The sequence below is a fragment of the Chiloscyllium plagiosum genome, unplaced genomic scaffold (assembly GCF_037043375.1).
Source record: "Chiloscyllium plagiosum isolate Xiang-an unplaced genomic scaffold, Cpla_swu_hap1 HiC_scaffold_7, whole genome shotgun sequence".
Classification (NCBI taxonomy): domain Eukaryota; kingdom Metazoa; phylum Chordata; class Chondrichthyes; order Orectolobiformes; family Hemiscylliidae; genus Chiloscyllium; species Chiloscyllium plagiosum.
The window spans coordinates 21,930,983-21,947,414 of NW_028270145.1; the positions used below are offsets into that span (position 1 = coordinate 21,930,983).

The window sequence follows — 16,432 nt, forward strand, 5'->3', positions numbered from 1 at the left end:
CTTATGAAATACTTTGACACCATACTCAAGAGAATGGAAATAGTCTTGATGCAGTTGGACCTGGGAGACCTGTTTTCAGATCTCACTCAGGGTTTGCTTGGCAGTAAACAGAAAGCAGTCCACTTCATTTTCAATAAAGTTGCCCTGGATGAAACTCCAAGGGAGTGAAATTACAAGGTGAAATTGCACAAACTTGGGCTGTATCACTGAAATTTAAAAGAAACAAGGATGATTTGATTAAACTTGTCATGAACGTCTGGGATGTTAGCTTGCTGCTGTCTTTTGTATATTGCAAACTGATGGTGTGACACTGGCTGCTCTTTAACGTGAAGATTTGATGTCTTTTGGAAATCTGAATTTCTTTGTCACCTTGTCCCTTGTTCATACTTTACTTATACGCCTTCATGGCTGTTTTTCCTCTTTCGGAACACAATAGCCAACATTTTGCACCATTTTATATTGGTTCAGAGTGGCCATTTTCTCACCAAATCTTTGTATCGTCACAGCAAGACTTCCTTTACAATAAAGGCCAACACATGACTTACCTTCTTAATTGTTGGCCATACTAACACACTTACTTTGCAATTTGTAAGCCAGGACACAAAATCTCTTTCAATACCAATATTTAACAGCATCTCATCACTTAAAAATAGGAAACAAAGTCGATCCTTTTTCACACTCGTCCTCAACTCCTGTTCATTTATAAACAGACACAAAGTATTCATTAAGAATCAGCTTATGTCTTCTGCTTCTACACATAGAGTCCTTTTAGTTCCTAAACCTCTTCCTTAATATTTATTAAATATCTTTGGATTTTCCTGGATTGAATTTACTAACATTTCTTCATGTCCTCTCTTTGCTTTCCTTAATTTCTTATTGAATTTTGCCCCTGCACTTTTTCTGTTCTGCAGTACATTGAGTGCTCAACATCAGACAGCAGCTTCACTTATTTTGCCTTATATCATCTTTTATGCTCCTCAGTATCCAAGAGGTTCCAAAACTGTGGGAACATAATTGTTTTGGACTCAATGACTCTATTCAGACATTGATTTATATTAAAGTGGATGGGTTTGGTTCACATTTGCTCAATACAGATTAGTGAAATTGGCATCTGTCAAGTTACAACTTTTTAATGCAGTCATTTTAATGCTTTCCATGACTTTAAGTCTAAGGGCTGGTCATTACCACTACAATGCTGCCCCACTAATAACCCTTGCATCTGCCCAACTTTATTCCTTAAAACTAAGTCCAGAATTGTCCCATCTTGTTGGCTTTATATTTTAAAGGTGACAAACAGATCACTTCTCATTTTTAAATTTTTAATTCTTGAAAATGGATTCATAAAATAGACAGCAAAGCAGATGATGGGTGGATGCTAATAGCATGCATAGTGCCTTAATGTTCCAACACAGTGTTATAAGTTCAGAAAAGGCAAAATCAACTTTTCACATACTAACAGTAAGCAATGATATAAAAGTATCAAAAGCTGACATTCTTGCATTGTGGACGTGTGAATTATCTTTGTACAGTCAAGACATAGGGTTGTTTGAATGGAGATGCAGTCTTGTTTGATTGAAGAAACTTGACTGTGTTCTTTGCAAAAATTGCTGCAACAGAATTAAATGGTTTACCAATACCTCAGTAACTTTCAAAGTCTTCAGACACATGAAGGAGGCAGAGAGACTGTCATATACAAAATGTGAGACTTCAAAAGCTTATATGATTTTTTCAAAACAATGCAATTTTGTAACTTGTGAAGATTTCATGTTTATCCAAACCACAAATTAAGGCAACTCATTGACAATAGTCAGTTCTGCAAGTGTTCCATTGATTGGAAGGAGACTTTACAAAGATCACAAGTGGTACAGCTAACAGAAATGAGAATTAGGACATTGGCCGGGAGGACCAGATCCCAGAGGGCTAAATGGAACCAAACTTGCCAGCGTCATGGACAAGGAATATAAAAATTATTAAACTACATTCAAAGCAAGCATTTAATGAACACTGTAGCCTGGGCTTGAACCATTCATCTAAGACATCAGCTAAAACGATATGACCAGAGTATTATGTACAGACAGTTCCATCACTTTGATGATTTACTGTCTGAAAACTCAGGATTGTTAATGCAATTAGCAAAGGAAGACTTCAATCCATTCTGCATAGTACAGCTGGACTTCGATCTGATAATAGACAAGAAAACTAAATGGGCCTTAATTTTTATTTTTAAATTGTATTTCAACATCAATCCATTTATGTTGCTATTCAAATTGCGTGGAGAGGCTGTTTATCATTCAACTTCCACATCACACCAATCCCTTCTGCTTGTAAGAAAAGTCAGTGGGCACATCACTGAAAATTTAATTTTTAAAATGAAGACACTTTATTTTTAAAATTCTTCATTATTTTGGTGCAAACATTCTGCAACAGTCCTTACAGTTAACATCTGCACAAAACACAAACACCCCAACCCTTATAATCCCACCTTTATTGCATTGAGTCCTATTGGTTCTGTATACAAAGCTAATCTGATAAATTTGTTATGTACAGATAATGTGTACATCAGAGCTTTACATTTTACAATCTGCAGTACCTGAAAAGTGCAAAAAAGGTCACCTTCAACAAACACACTATACATATATTAAAAAAAATCAAATATACAAGCGCAGAAGTGTGTAGTTAAATTACAAGTCAATCTGAAATACAAGGTAGAATCGGTCACCTCCTGGGCACTGCACAAAACGTGGCTGGAAACATGGTAGATGGAGATTTTTCTTTAAAAAGCACAGAATAATAACAATATTATACACAGTACACTTTCACAAATCAGATTAAAAATCAAGAGATTTTTAAAGCACTGAAACACTCCATTGGCATAAAACATTCCCCAAAATGAAATGTACATGAAAACCATTTCTGCAGTGAAATGCCAAAGCAGTTATTGGAAAATATATAAAAATTTGAATATTTTGCTCAACTTATTTATGTTACCTTAATTAACTCCTTAAAATACAATGATATGCTATGATCAAATAATGCTTGCATGTTATAATTTATGGGAACCCTATTTTGAATAGTAAATTACTGGTGCCACATGAAGGCTCAGGTTAAGTTTGCAGAAATATTTATGCAAGTAGAGTTAAATATTAGATCCAAGTTGCCAAATTAATCTGATTCATAAAATATGGTACAATGAATCAGATTCAACATACAGAGGTATGGAGAGTCTTGCACATCTCTGCTGTTGCAATACAATAAAGTTAGCACGACTATTGATATCCTAACACCTGCAAAGCTTGATAGTTCATGAGCTACATCAAGTATGCAAACTTGATCTAACTGACAACTAATGTAGTCCACTTCACATTGTAGCTTCTAACCTCGTGAGGTTAACATTGATGTCATTATTTCAGCTGCAATAGCAGACTTTTCAGTGTAGCGCGTGGTGAATGAGGTGTGCATCTAACCCTAGACAAATCTATCTTGCTCAGCAACAATCTCTCTTCCCCATATTTGCATCTAATGACAATGCTTCAATAAGTTGCCCGTCAGAACACAGCGCAACTCCTCACAATGTCTGAGCCTAATTACAACAGCCCAACCCAACAGTACATGGCAGGTATCCAGATTAGGAATCTCCTTAAAACCCATTTTTACATTAATAAAATAGGGAAATGCTTTAACCGGTTGCTTAAAACAAGATAAAATATAGCTGGTCAGATGAAAGACATGTTTTCATATTTGTTTATTAATGCCACTTGGCATCTCAGCCTAACGAACAGAGTTAGCTCCTGAGTCACTACGAAGTGAGAGTTTGCAATGTTTTTCACGAAAATGCTGCTAATCAAAATTTCTCACTTTTATACACTATAGTTAATTAAAGGCAAATGCAAATTGAAAGTGGCTATAACTTGGTTACGTTTTCTTCTGGGGTTTCATGAATCAAAACTACGAGCAATGCATCTGTTCTGAAACATCTTTCTATTCATTCCTTTAATAAAATATCAGCTCTACAAACAATCATTGTAAGTATACTTGTATGTAATTAATTTTGTATCGAGAACTCAGCTTCACTTGTCAGCACTCTGAGGTGAAGCGGCATTTGACTCAGAATAGAACAGAAACAGTGATAACTATGTTCCCTGCAAAGTGACAAACCTTATTCCTCTGAAAGGCTATTTAAAAAAAAATCAGATTTGCCTAATGCACCATGCTTTTATTTTTTAATAACTCTGTGACTGTATATTTTACTTAAGTTCTTCCTAAGACTATTCCATTTTAAAACAGCTTGTCCACCTTCTAAATTTGCCAATGCTCAGAATAAAATAAGGTCAGACTGTTCCCACCACCAATGTACTTTGTGATTTGTTGGCCCATACAGATCAGGAAGTGTCTATGGTATACCTTGATTGATGAGACTTTTAAAAAAAATCATTATTCAATTTTGCTCTCCCTCCCACACAGCTTCTTCCAGCTGTAAATGGTACAGGGCCCTTACACAATTCTATCTGTCCAATCTCTTGTACTCATCATATAGTGACAAGGAAAAAAAATCCTCAAAGCTAATGGCACAATACAATGGTGGACACGCGTAATGCCTAATGCCAGTATGCTATTCTCTACACAATAAACCATTTTTGTGCCTATGTGGTGCCATATGCCTATGAATGATGCGGTCCTGATATGCGACATCTGTACTTCCAACTCCAACACGTCCTGAGATGGGAATTCTGTACTCCCAATCCCAACACCTCTCCTCTCTCTCTCTCTTTCACTCCCCTCCCCTGCTACCAATGTAGTTGCTGAAGAAGGAGCAAGCCAACTACCCCACAATTCATTATTCTATCCCCTGCTCCTTATCAAGAGGTAAACTAGGTTGCAGGGGTTGGTGAGGAGTTAAACATAATTAAATCCTGCATGGATCACTTCTGCTAGCAGCTGCAAAGTGGTTTACACTTTAGGCAAAGTAATAATTTGGAAGAAAATGTTAAATAAAAATAATTCCGATTCCATAAATTATGTTTACAATATAAAGTGCACACAGAAGAACAGTACATCTGGGAAATAGAGAATAATGCATTTACGTTTGTGCAATAGTACTGATTGACACAAGTAAGCAATTCATATCAGCATGAAGTATTATGCTCGATTATCATGAAACTGATCTAATGATTTAAAGAAAGCTTTGTGAGGCTAAGAAAGATGGGTAGGGATATGTTACAAAGACAAAATCATTCCAACAATGCCAGTTTGGCAATCACATTGGAAGTATCTATTATTTCCACTGTCTTGGTTGAAAGTCAATGCACTGAGCATTAAGACGACACTAACCATGATCTCTTGAGCTTTAAGGGAAAAAGGATGCCAGGCAGCAAGACTGGGAGACTGTCTCCAGTTGTAAGATTTTTCCTCACAGGTACATAGTAGCTGGAGCATCACAGCGTTTCTATCCCGATGAGATGAGCTCTCTATTTCAGCCTGGCTACCAAGATAGTGAGATTTTGTTGCCTCAACACTTGCGATACAAACCAACTTCATTCTTAAGTGATCCTTTTAAGTGTTTTAAAATGCTGAAGAGAGGAGGTATCTTTTTAAAGACATCTGCCAGTGCTATGATCCTTCAAGGAAAAATACCTTTAATTAAAAAGTAACCGGACTGCCTTCTTTGCACAGAAGCATAATGCTTCTTTTTGTTTAGGGTAGCGGTGAGTGAGCTCCATTGCTATCTGTAACAGGAGACAGAGGAAGGTTCAGCACATTGAAATCTGTGCTACATGATCAGAAATGGACATGCTGATTTGTTGCATAGTCTCCTATGGCTGACAATCAGATGGAGAACAGGAAAAACAGAAATGATCAGTAATAGCAGACAGGAAGCCACAGGACTTTTGTTTTCCTTCCGGTGTTATGACCCCATCACTTGAGCTCACTTTGGGGGTTGTATTCGGTTTCTCCAGACGAGATCTGATTCAGACGCTTGCTGGAACCCCAGAGCTTCCTGGAAAGTTGCCCTGATCGCATCTATTTGTGGAAGGAAGAGAAAAAAAAAGCAGAAATAGAGGGAAAAAGGTCACCAGTATGAAGGATCTAGTAAGCAGAGACCTCAAAATAAGTGTCTCCATCATTCCTTGTTCAAGCTGACAAACCTCCATACCTCTTTTTAAAAAAAAAGATATATTGGCATTGTGCAAAGGAAATGATGAGAATGAACCAGCCAAGGACTCAGTTAGATGATGATGGAAAAAGTGAACATGTTGAAATCCAAAAATTTTGCTTCCATTTTTAAATATATATGTTTTTCAGGGATTAGTATTTAACTGCCTCCTTTCAGAGTTAGGACATGGAAATTTCTTCATAGGTCCTGAAGGCACAGAATAAAAATAGTTGCTATATTTGAAATGACAATCGTCAGAGAATCTTATGATCTCATGTTGGGAATAATGAATATGAATGATGAATAATGGATGGATATCAATATAGCAGTCCGATGTGAGAGAGAACTGATGCAATTTGAATTTTTAAGCAAAAACTCATAAATCAATGTAACTTTTTTTTTCAAAATAAAATTTTTGATAAGATATTCTTAATTCATTTGTTTCCTTATATTTGATGTCTACAAGAGCCATGCCCTTCATGGACAGAAATTTGCTCTTAATTGGATTTATTAATTTTGGTAATCATGCAAATAGATGACACTAAACTCTGGATAATCCAACTCTTTACAGGAATGAAACCTTCCCTTTCTCTTTCTGGTTCTTGTCATCGGTGCTCTACATCCTCCTGTTCCTTCAATATTACTCCTTTCTTTTCCTTCCTGAAAGGATGTAGCATCATTCAAAAGGGCAGCCAGAATATGGAACCACTCCTGCCTTTGGTCACCCCGAATATTCCTAGTTTTACTTTTCTGACTCCTTGTCTGACGCTGAGAACTGAAACCTGTTGCACTGCTCCAAGTGTTGGCTGGGTGACTTTAGGTTGAGCTGAGATAGAAAAGGCAGGTGGGAGCTCTCCACTGTCTTGTAGATGTAGCTCAGAACTGTGGACTTTACCTCAGCTGGCTTGCCCACGCCAACAATGATCAGTTTGCCGTCCTCCAGTCCTACGAGGATGTGGCTGTTCTCCTTGGTGATGGATACACAGTGAATTGGCAATCTCATTGCCAGTGGGACTGCACTAAGCTTCAGACTGAAATGAAATGTTTCAGAAATGTTAGCTCTTCAACTTCAGCTACTGTCATTAAAAAGAGAAATAGAAGAATCGGGCGTTAATTTCACGACTTCTAGATGCGCTGAGTACTTTCTAGCCAATTAAATAATTTTACAAACTTTGCAGTTTGCAGGATTAACTATTTGTGACCAGGAAGTGTGTGCTCTTTTTAAAGAGGGTTGCTTAAAGGAGGATTTTGTAAGTTTCAGCTCCATGCTGTGAGAGACTTATTAAGGACTCACATGTGACTCCTGAACTTGATCGATCAAATGCATTTCAATGTTAATTAAATCACTTGTGACATTTCTATAAACTGTAATTGACATTCTATTTATGAGAATGTATCAGTTAACAATATCTTTGCAAAAACCTGTAAAACCTTGTTGAAAAATATCTGTCTTGTTTTTCTTTATTGTTGTCATTTGAGTAACACGATGAGAATTAGTGCCTTTCTAGTCTTTCATTCACCCATAACCCATGTATTTTGGCTGGTGATGGTGGGGTTTTAACTTGCAGAGTTCTATGACGATGGTTCATAACTGTTTAACTTTTGCTAGAATTTATTTATTTGTAACAAATAGTAATCCTTTTCAGAATATAAACCTGATCCATACTTTCTGTTCAACCCGGGTCTGAAAAACTGGTAAATCGAGCATTTTGCACACTTATTAGATGTTTTAACTTTATGAATACTCTGGGAATAGCACAGTTTGATTTCCAGCACACCACCCAAATCAAGTGCAACAATACATCACTGCTATTGTCACTCAATAGAGGCTGCGGTCGGGAGGGGCGGACAAGCAGTCAGCAAAGCACTGAGTGTGGGAGATCACAGACGCCAAAGTAGGAATATAATATTATATCAACCTTAAAGCTGGATTTCAGTTAAGTTAACAAAACACCATCTTCACGTGTACAACTTGCCTTAATATAAAATAAAACATGCCTGAGGATGCTTCACAAATAAACAAACTCATTAAGAATAACAAATATATTTAAGTTTGTTCTCAATGAAACAGGGGTTGGAGGGGATTTGAAGAGAAATAAAATGGTTCATTTAACACAGTTGCAAAGGAATGTCTAAAAGCCAACTAGCCAGGAACAAGGAACGAATTAATTCAGCATGCGCTCAAGAAACCCTGAATTACTTGCAAACTGAGTAATAAGTATTAAAATGAAGTTATACATGGATGAAAATAATTTCAGTGCCTGATTCACAAAGAGATCTAGTGTTAATACCTGAAACTTCTGTCAACCATTGCAGCTATGCTTCACACGTGGCAGATTAAAACAAATATTCATAAACAAGCTGCTCTCTCACATAAGGGGGCTACTGTTAGAATTAGGGCCTGTTAATAATACGAGTTAATACAACAATCAACAATATGCCTAAGTGAAGTCTGGGATTAATTTTATTTTCTGGCTCCTGATGTTTGCTAATAATCACCTTACCTGTACAAATCCCGAATAGAGAGAAATCCCTCCATGCTGCCAAGGATAATATGTTCACCACTGACAAGAAGGTCAGTCACTTGTTCTTTTATAATCTCACTTGCCAAGTGTTTGCCGTTTACAGAGTATAGGTGCAGAGCATTCTTATCCTGCAAATAAAAAATGGTAGGAGGATGGTAGCCCCGAGAGAAACTTAGCTTAATGCTCTCCAACACACAGTTAACTAGATTTTAATATTCCCATAATCCAGCTAGTTCAGCAACCTCTTCCTCTCCAAAATTTCAGGAGTTTGTAGGTGGGAAGGAAAAGTCGGAATCTGCATGTAGCCGAGGCTATTCTTGCCAGTTCTTTAGTGCACTCTATAAGCATGTCCGATGGGAGGTTTCTAAACTCCAACCAAGAGCTCAAGCTGTCGTGTCTGAAAAGCCCCGGTGACTTAGTCTCTACTGAAATGTCAGATGCAAACAAAAGAGTTCGTTTGCAAAATAATTTTAGGGTCTGGGGGTAGTAGAAGAGAGTGGAAGAGAGTTACGGCCATAGGAAATAGGAATTGGAATCTCTCAGCATTTATTCCGTCAAGCCCCTTAAGAATCCTGTATGTTTCAATGATATCACAGCTCGTTCTTCTAAATTCCAGTGAATACAATCCCAACCTATTTAACATTTGGTCATAAGACAATCATTCCATACCAGGAATCATTTCAGCAAACTTTCTCTGAACTACCTATAATGAAATAATGTAGTTTTTTCTAAATAAGGGGATCAGAATTGTTCACAGGTACTCCAAATTAACTTTAATTGTATTTAATTACAGTAAATGATTCAGTAGTTCAAGTCTGGGATTTCTTTAAAAACTGTTTTCTGTACCACAGTTCTTGATTGGAAATTTGAGAGGCTCAGGCTATGCAAAGGGTTGGCTACCCCTCTGATCTGGCACACAATTTATTCAAATCTATAACGTTACACAATTTCATTCTTTTTTCCCTTCTTTCTGGGTTTGTTGGTGCAGGAGGCCTCCACCCTGTTGTGGTCTCTCTCACTTCAGCTGGGATGCAAATGGCAGACATAGGAGGTATAAAAAATGGATTAATAATTCCATAATTGCACCAAGAAATTCATGTTTTTATATCATAATGTTTTCATACATTACAGTTACCCGTTCACAGTTCACTTAAGGCGGTAAATCCACACTGATGTTGTACCTTAAAATTTGATTTTCCCTCTATCACAGTGTTGACAATGATGTGCCCCTCCAAAGATACGGACAGATTGGGAATGGAGAGAGGGAGTGAGCTCACACAGGGAGGTTGAAGCGTCCTCATATACTGCCCACGCCGAATGGTATGAATGATCACAGTTCCATCCTGGAGGAGGTGCACAAAGGGAATCAGACAGTCATCTGGTTATTTAGCCTTCAGCAACTAGTCAACATCAACTTGAAAACCAAGATAACAATAAAGGTAACACACAACCATCAATTATCCTCCCAAGGTGTGCTATTCAGAATCTTCAGAATTCCTTATTGGATTCCTTGGTGATATTGATTGAGGATCTCTAGATACTTTTTTTCCCCAAAAAAGGAAACATTATTTCTCTTGCCATTCTGTCAAAGCTTTAAATAATTTTAACAACCTGCTATTTGGGTCACCCTCAGCACTCCTTTCTCAAGAAGCAATAAGACACAGCCAATCCTTTTTTGACACATTCCTACTTTGATTAGATTCCCTACAGTGTGGAAACAGGCGCTTCTCCCCAACAAGTCCACACTGACCCTCTGAAGAGTAACCCACTCAAACCCATTTCCCTCTGACTAATGCAGCTAATACTACGGGCAATTTAGAATGGCCAATTCACCTAACCTGCACGTCTTTGGACTGTGGGAGGAAACCAGAGCATCCGGAGGAAACCCACGCAGACACGGGGAGAATGTGCAAACTCCACACAGACAGTCACCCAAGGCTGGAATTGAACCCGGGTCCCTGGTGCTGTGAGGCAGCAGTGCTAACCTGCTGAGCCACCGTGCCGCCCCTTTTGGAAGAACCTAAAGCAGCTGCAAAACAATAAAATCTATTATATTAGTTGATCGCTTGAATAATAAAAAAATAATTTTTTCCTTTTTTTTTTAAGTGTTAAGTGTAACACGATGAGTACTTGGAGCCAGAAGTTAGTACCTGTACATGGAATCAATTCTCTGGCCTGTACTGATGGCCATGTCACCAGTTAATAATTACAACCTGCTGGACTCCTGAATCTTACCTTGGAGCCCGAAACAGCCATATCCAGCTCTGTACTGATAGCCACACTCGTTATCTCCTCAGTGTGCCCATACAGTATCTGCATGGGCTTCTGCGCTAAACCAGTGGCTATTCCTCCCTGAATCAAAAAGAAGTTGAAAACACATCAGTGAAGAATATCAGTTTTCAGAAAGACAAGAATAAACATGCAGCCAAATACAACAAGAAAGCCTTGAATTAATACAGTGCTTCAGATGGCTTCAAATTACCCTACTCAGGTGATGAAGTGTTTTTGACCTATAAAGTGACTATTGTATGGCAACCAATAAGGCCCCACAACCAACAATGTACTAATGGGCAGATAATCTATATTTAGGCCTCATTGTATACATTATCATTAGGGAATCAGTCTACAATTTGTCCTCAAGTTTCCCGAATAGGATTTGAATTCTTTGCCTTTCAACTCAGGAGAAACTCCTAATCTAAGAGAATTAAAGTCAAATACCTGTGGTCTTGCTATTGCCTTGGTTGAATTCACCAGTTCAGCGTAAAATATATTGCTGAATTTCATTATTAGTGAAATATTACCAAGCTGGCTGAGGAACAGCAGGTCTGGTTTATAATTAACACAGTCTCATAGTTGCATCTCACTTTCTGCAAATATGCACCACTACTAATCTGTTTGGTGACTGAAACTAGGCATCCACCTGATAAAACCTAGAACCATGGACGTTCCTCAAATAGATGTTCTATGGGACTGTTGTAGATTTTTATGAATTTTTACATCAGCCTGAACATTGAGAACTATGACATTATTATAACAAACCTAGTGTGAAAGGTTTGTGTGCAGCTAGGTGATATATCTCAATGTTCTGGACTGACTTGAGTCAAATGTAAGCAGATTCATGTAGTTTAACTTTTAGACAATCTAAGTATCACAAGGCTCTAAAATGCTGTAGTTTGCAAAATGCAATGGAAACAAAGCTATAAATACAGACCTGCTGCAAAATTTGCCAGATCATACATGTTGTGTCACGTGAGCCTGATATCAAATGGATTCCGCAGTAATCAGTTGCGAGGCAGGTCACAATATCTAAAATGAGAGCAGAAAATGTGATAAATGACACCCAAATTGGAAAGAATGAGTGGCACTAAACTTCCTGCAAAGACAGGAAGATCTTTTATTTTGTTCACATGATACTAGCCTGTCCACCACAGCATGTCTTTGCTATGTATATTGCTCAGTGGAAGATTACCTCTGACATTGCTCATTGTGAACTGAATGATACAGTAAAATAATATGGTATCTATGTTGTAAAAGTACACGTCTCAGGCAGAATGGATACAATTGCATTGTTAGCCATCAATCACTACTGTATGGCTGCAAGTGTATTAGGCCGACTTTACCCAAATAATTGGTATAACTATCCACTGTGCTGCAATTTACTGCAGAAATAATAAGTTATTAATGTAGTAGCAATATAACTGGCTTTTAGTGGGAGACTTCCTCTCATTGGTTATGTTTACAATAGCTTGTATAAATACTTTTTAAAAATATTTTGTTTGCAGTAAAGTAGATTTGCCATAAGTCCTGCCATAAATCCTATCCCACCAGTATCGCTTTGACTGACAGGGACATTAATACTAACATTTTAATGGAATGGGAAGATGTGTTTGATGGAGACATTGTGCTAGAAGGTGTGGAAATTATATCATTGGTGCAGTTGGCTTGTGATGGTTTTGAACATTCTTGAAGACTGCAAGCAATAAAGCCCTAACTTTATATTAAAAGGTTTACAGTTTTAAGCTCGCTTACATTATCATTTCATGATAATTTCTCAGATTCTCTCACATCACACCAGTCTATGCCACTTCCCTTTATTATTTATTCAAGGTGAGAGGACATTGCTGATCAGGCCAACATTTATTGACCATCTCTAAGTTTCCTAAAGAAGGTGATTGAGAGTTGCCATGTTGAACCGTTATAATGCTTATGACTTAGGAACATCCATAATGCTGTTAGGGAGTTTCAGGATCTTGACCCACAACAGTGAAAGAATGGTGATATAGTTCAAAGTCAGGATAGTGTGCAACTTGGAAAAGAAATCATGATGTTCTGCTTTGACCTGGATAGAATCAAGCTGCTTGAGTATTGCTGGAGCTGCATCCACTTAGGCAAATGAAGAGTATTCCATCATACTTCTGACTTGTGCCTTGTAGATAGATGGTGGACAGGCTTTGGTGAAACAGGATGCGAGTTATTTGCTACAGAATTCCTAGTCTCTTGCCTGCTCTAACAGTCACAGTATTTATATGATTGCTCCAGTTCAGTTTCTAGTCAATGGCATGATGTTAATAGTGGGAGATTCAGCAGTGGCAATGCCACTGAATATCAAGGGGCAACAGTTAAGTATTATCTAATTAGAAATGGTTATCACTTGACACTTATGTGGGGTGAATGTTACTTCTATGGAATCTCACACCACCAAGTTAGCTTTTCGTGGGAATGTGTCTAACATACACCACTGTAGCTCCTAAATGGCAGTGGATGATTTGTTGAATGAAGAAACTGATTGGTTGGAAATTGAGGGAAAAGGGAACCCTATCACGGTAATGGGAAAGAAGTGAAGGGGTGAGAGCAGAAGCGGGGGAAATGTAATGGACACATTTGAGGGTCTTGGCAGCAACAGTGATTGGGGGCGATTCCTTGCTGAGGAAAATGGAAGCACTGCTATGGAAGGTAGCATTTCAGAATTAATGTGATGTCAAGTCCTGGAGAATGGAATAGGATTCTTGCAGGAATCTGTCTGTGTCAGAGGTAATCACAGTAGCAGTGGGTCTGTGGGTTCATCACAGGGATTGTTTGAAAAGTCTAACCCTTGTTACCAGTTGTGTTGATATCACTTACCCATGTGTCTGATGTGTTGTCCAGTAAGCTTGCCCTTTGCAATGGAGGTCACCCGAATGCTATTATCCCAATGCCCTGCACTGAAAAGCAGTTTCCCATCGTGTGACACCACAAACAGTTTTGAGTTCACTTCCAGCCCAGGAGTAAAGGGGCCATTGACACTACGCTGGGTTCTGTAGGCATGTACAAACGGAATGACCTTTTAACAAATGGCTGAACTACTGATAGATTATAGCAGCATAGGTGATCACAGTCAAAGAAATTCATTGTTGAAACCATCACAGCAAGTAAGATGAGTCTGCACAGAACTGCACAGTAATTACAATAAATGGGCCATCTGATTCCTGTCAGCATTCATTCACTACATGAGCAACAATCCTTACACTACTAAATTCAGTTCTTTGTTTCTATGCCTGCCCCAACCCGAAAAACCTTTCAAATTACCCTTTTAACCTCTTCTACTCATAAGAGAAAATGGCTCAGGATCTCAAATCTTTGTTTGTTTTCTGAACATTACACACATTAATTCACACTATCTACTGTCTCGATATGAAACAAAATATACTTGCACTATCAAAACATATATGAACGTACATTGAAGTCAATGGTGATATCAAGAAGAGTGTTGAGGATGTGAAGAATATAAGTCTAGAACAAACACCAGTGGCACAGTGGCAGCACTGCTGCCTCATAGCAATAGAGACCCAGGTTTAATTCCAGCCTTTGGTGACTATCTGTGTGGGGTTTGCATGTTCTCCCCAGGTCTATGTGTGTTTCCATTGGATGCTCCAGTTTCCTCCCACAGCCCAATAATGTGCAGGTTAGATAAACTGGCCATGCTAAATTGTTTGTACTGTCAAGGGCTGGGTGGATAAGATGTTGCAAATTTAGGGTTGTGGAAATAGGATAGGGAGTTTAGTTGGGACTCTCTTTGGAGGGTTGGTGCAGCCTTGATGGGCTCAATGGCCTCTTTCCACAATGTATGATTCTATGATTCTACCTCTTAACTGGCAGGTTGGACTGATGGGAAGGACAATTGTTAAGATTCATACAATTTTAATACATTCTAATGATTGTGTTGCAAAGGATTATATGATGACAAGCTAATTACTTTGAGATTACACACAAAGAACATGGAACAGGAAAGGACGTTTAACTCCGAGTCTATTTTGCTATTTGGTGGCCTATCTCCAGATGCTTGATTTGCCCTAGATATCTTAATGCTTTTGATCAACAAAACTTTATCAAGCTCATATTTAAAATTAATAATTGCTATTCCATTATCTAAGTGGTTAATACACAGTTAAGAGCACAGCACAGATCAATGGTGGACATCCAGCAGTTGAGTTCTGCTAATTTAAATACCTGCCCATTATTCCTACTGTCTCCTGCTCTGAAATATATTGTTTGAAGATGCATGCAACCTCAACTTGGTGTGATGAACACTGAGCTGGCTAAAATTTACTTACTTTGAATTAGTTACTGTCGGATCCCGGGAGAATGTGAAGTAGTTGGAAATGTTTTTATCATAAGGCAGCCATCCATGAGTTCCTATCAGGCAATTCTGACTCAAAGTCACCTACAGATCAAAAGCACAGACACTTAGGAGAGAGTCTGGTTTCACAGATGTTTGAAGAATACAATAGGCTAAAACCATTCGAAGTTACACATTGAACACCTCGTGACACCCCTTAATGGTGCAGATAAGAGCTCCAACTATGTTAATTGCATGTGATTAAATACTCCACAAAAGGTAGGCAGAAGTGAAGGGGTGTCAATGATGCTTTCATCAGCCCATGGTATAACATTTTCTACACATGGTTAATGTATGTTGCATTGTTTGTACTTTTCTACAATATATCCAATGTGCTTTTAGACTGATTTATTGCTGGTGAACATTTTGTGTGAGTTGTAGAAATTGCGTCTCAGTTTTCATTAACCTTTTGGTTGAGCTGACAGTTTTGAGGTTTTTAATTTGGATTTGGGTATACAGCATATCTTTTTCTGTCCAATGCCTAAATAAACACTCAGAAATCACAGCCAGAAAACCCTTGAACTGTGCACCAGCGACTGGAATCAGCAGTGATCCCTTTTGCAAGGCAGACGGACAGCAACACCTCACAGACGAAGACGGCTGCTAAAGATCGACAGCATCCATTTCAGTAGAACAGGTCAAAAAACAATGTAATCCTGTACAAAGAAATAAGTCATTGCTTGTCCCACAACCTAACTGAAGGTAGCAACACAGTTTTAAACTAGCTCTCTCAAAGCATAAATTTTCTTGTATTTGTAAAATATAAACTCCTTTGGTATACAGAAACAAAAGGCTGCATGCTTCTCATCAACATTAAACTTAGAGCTAATTTCCCAGAATGGCACTAGCACTTGTTAGACAAGGTGAAACTCGTGGACAACAAAAGTACTGAACATTTTAGATCAGTCATTGTGCTTTCCCCAGTATCTGACACTTTGCAAAGCTTCCCACAGTCAATCTGCTTGGCTTTTTATCAATGTCATAGATATTTTGATTCCAGAGTCAATGAGGCACATATTTCTCCTTTCCTACTTCCCAGTCACTCCTGACAATTGTCCAACACTAAAATTCACTGTGCTACTCTTTACCTCTCCTACCCCA

General features: G+C 38.2%; 1 protein-coding gene across 4 annotated transcripts in view; it reads right to left on the reverse strand.

The window, feature by feature from the left end:
- Positions 1 to 1,282: 1,282 nt before the first annotated feature.
- The window catches only part of nbeal1 (neurobeachin-like 1), a 234,448-nt gene continuing 219,298 nt past the window's right edge, over positions 1,283 to 16,432 (reverse strand). For 2 of the 4 annotated variants that reach the window (XM_087988828.1, XM_087988826.1), the window contains 8 exons: positions 15,267 to 15,376; positions 13,798 to 13,970; positions 11,888 to 11,982; positions 10,912 to 11,028; positions 9,858 to 10,019; positions 8,656 to 8,804; positions 7,047 to 7,182; positions 1,469 to 6,018 (listed from right to left, as the gene is read on the reverse strand). In XM_087988828.1, the coding sequence (XP_087844954.1) occupies positions 5,914 to 6,018; positions 7,047 to 7,182; positions 8,656 to 8,804; positions 9,858 to 10,019; positions 10,912 to 11,028; positions 11,888 to 11,982; positions 13,798 to 13,970; positions 15,267 to 15,376 (1,047 nt within the window). In that variant the 3' untranslated portion in view covers positions 1,469 to 5,913. The other 2 variants (XM_087988827.1, XM_087988825.1) reach the window with 2 other exon arrangements.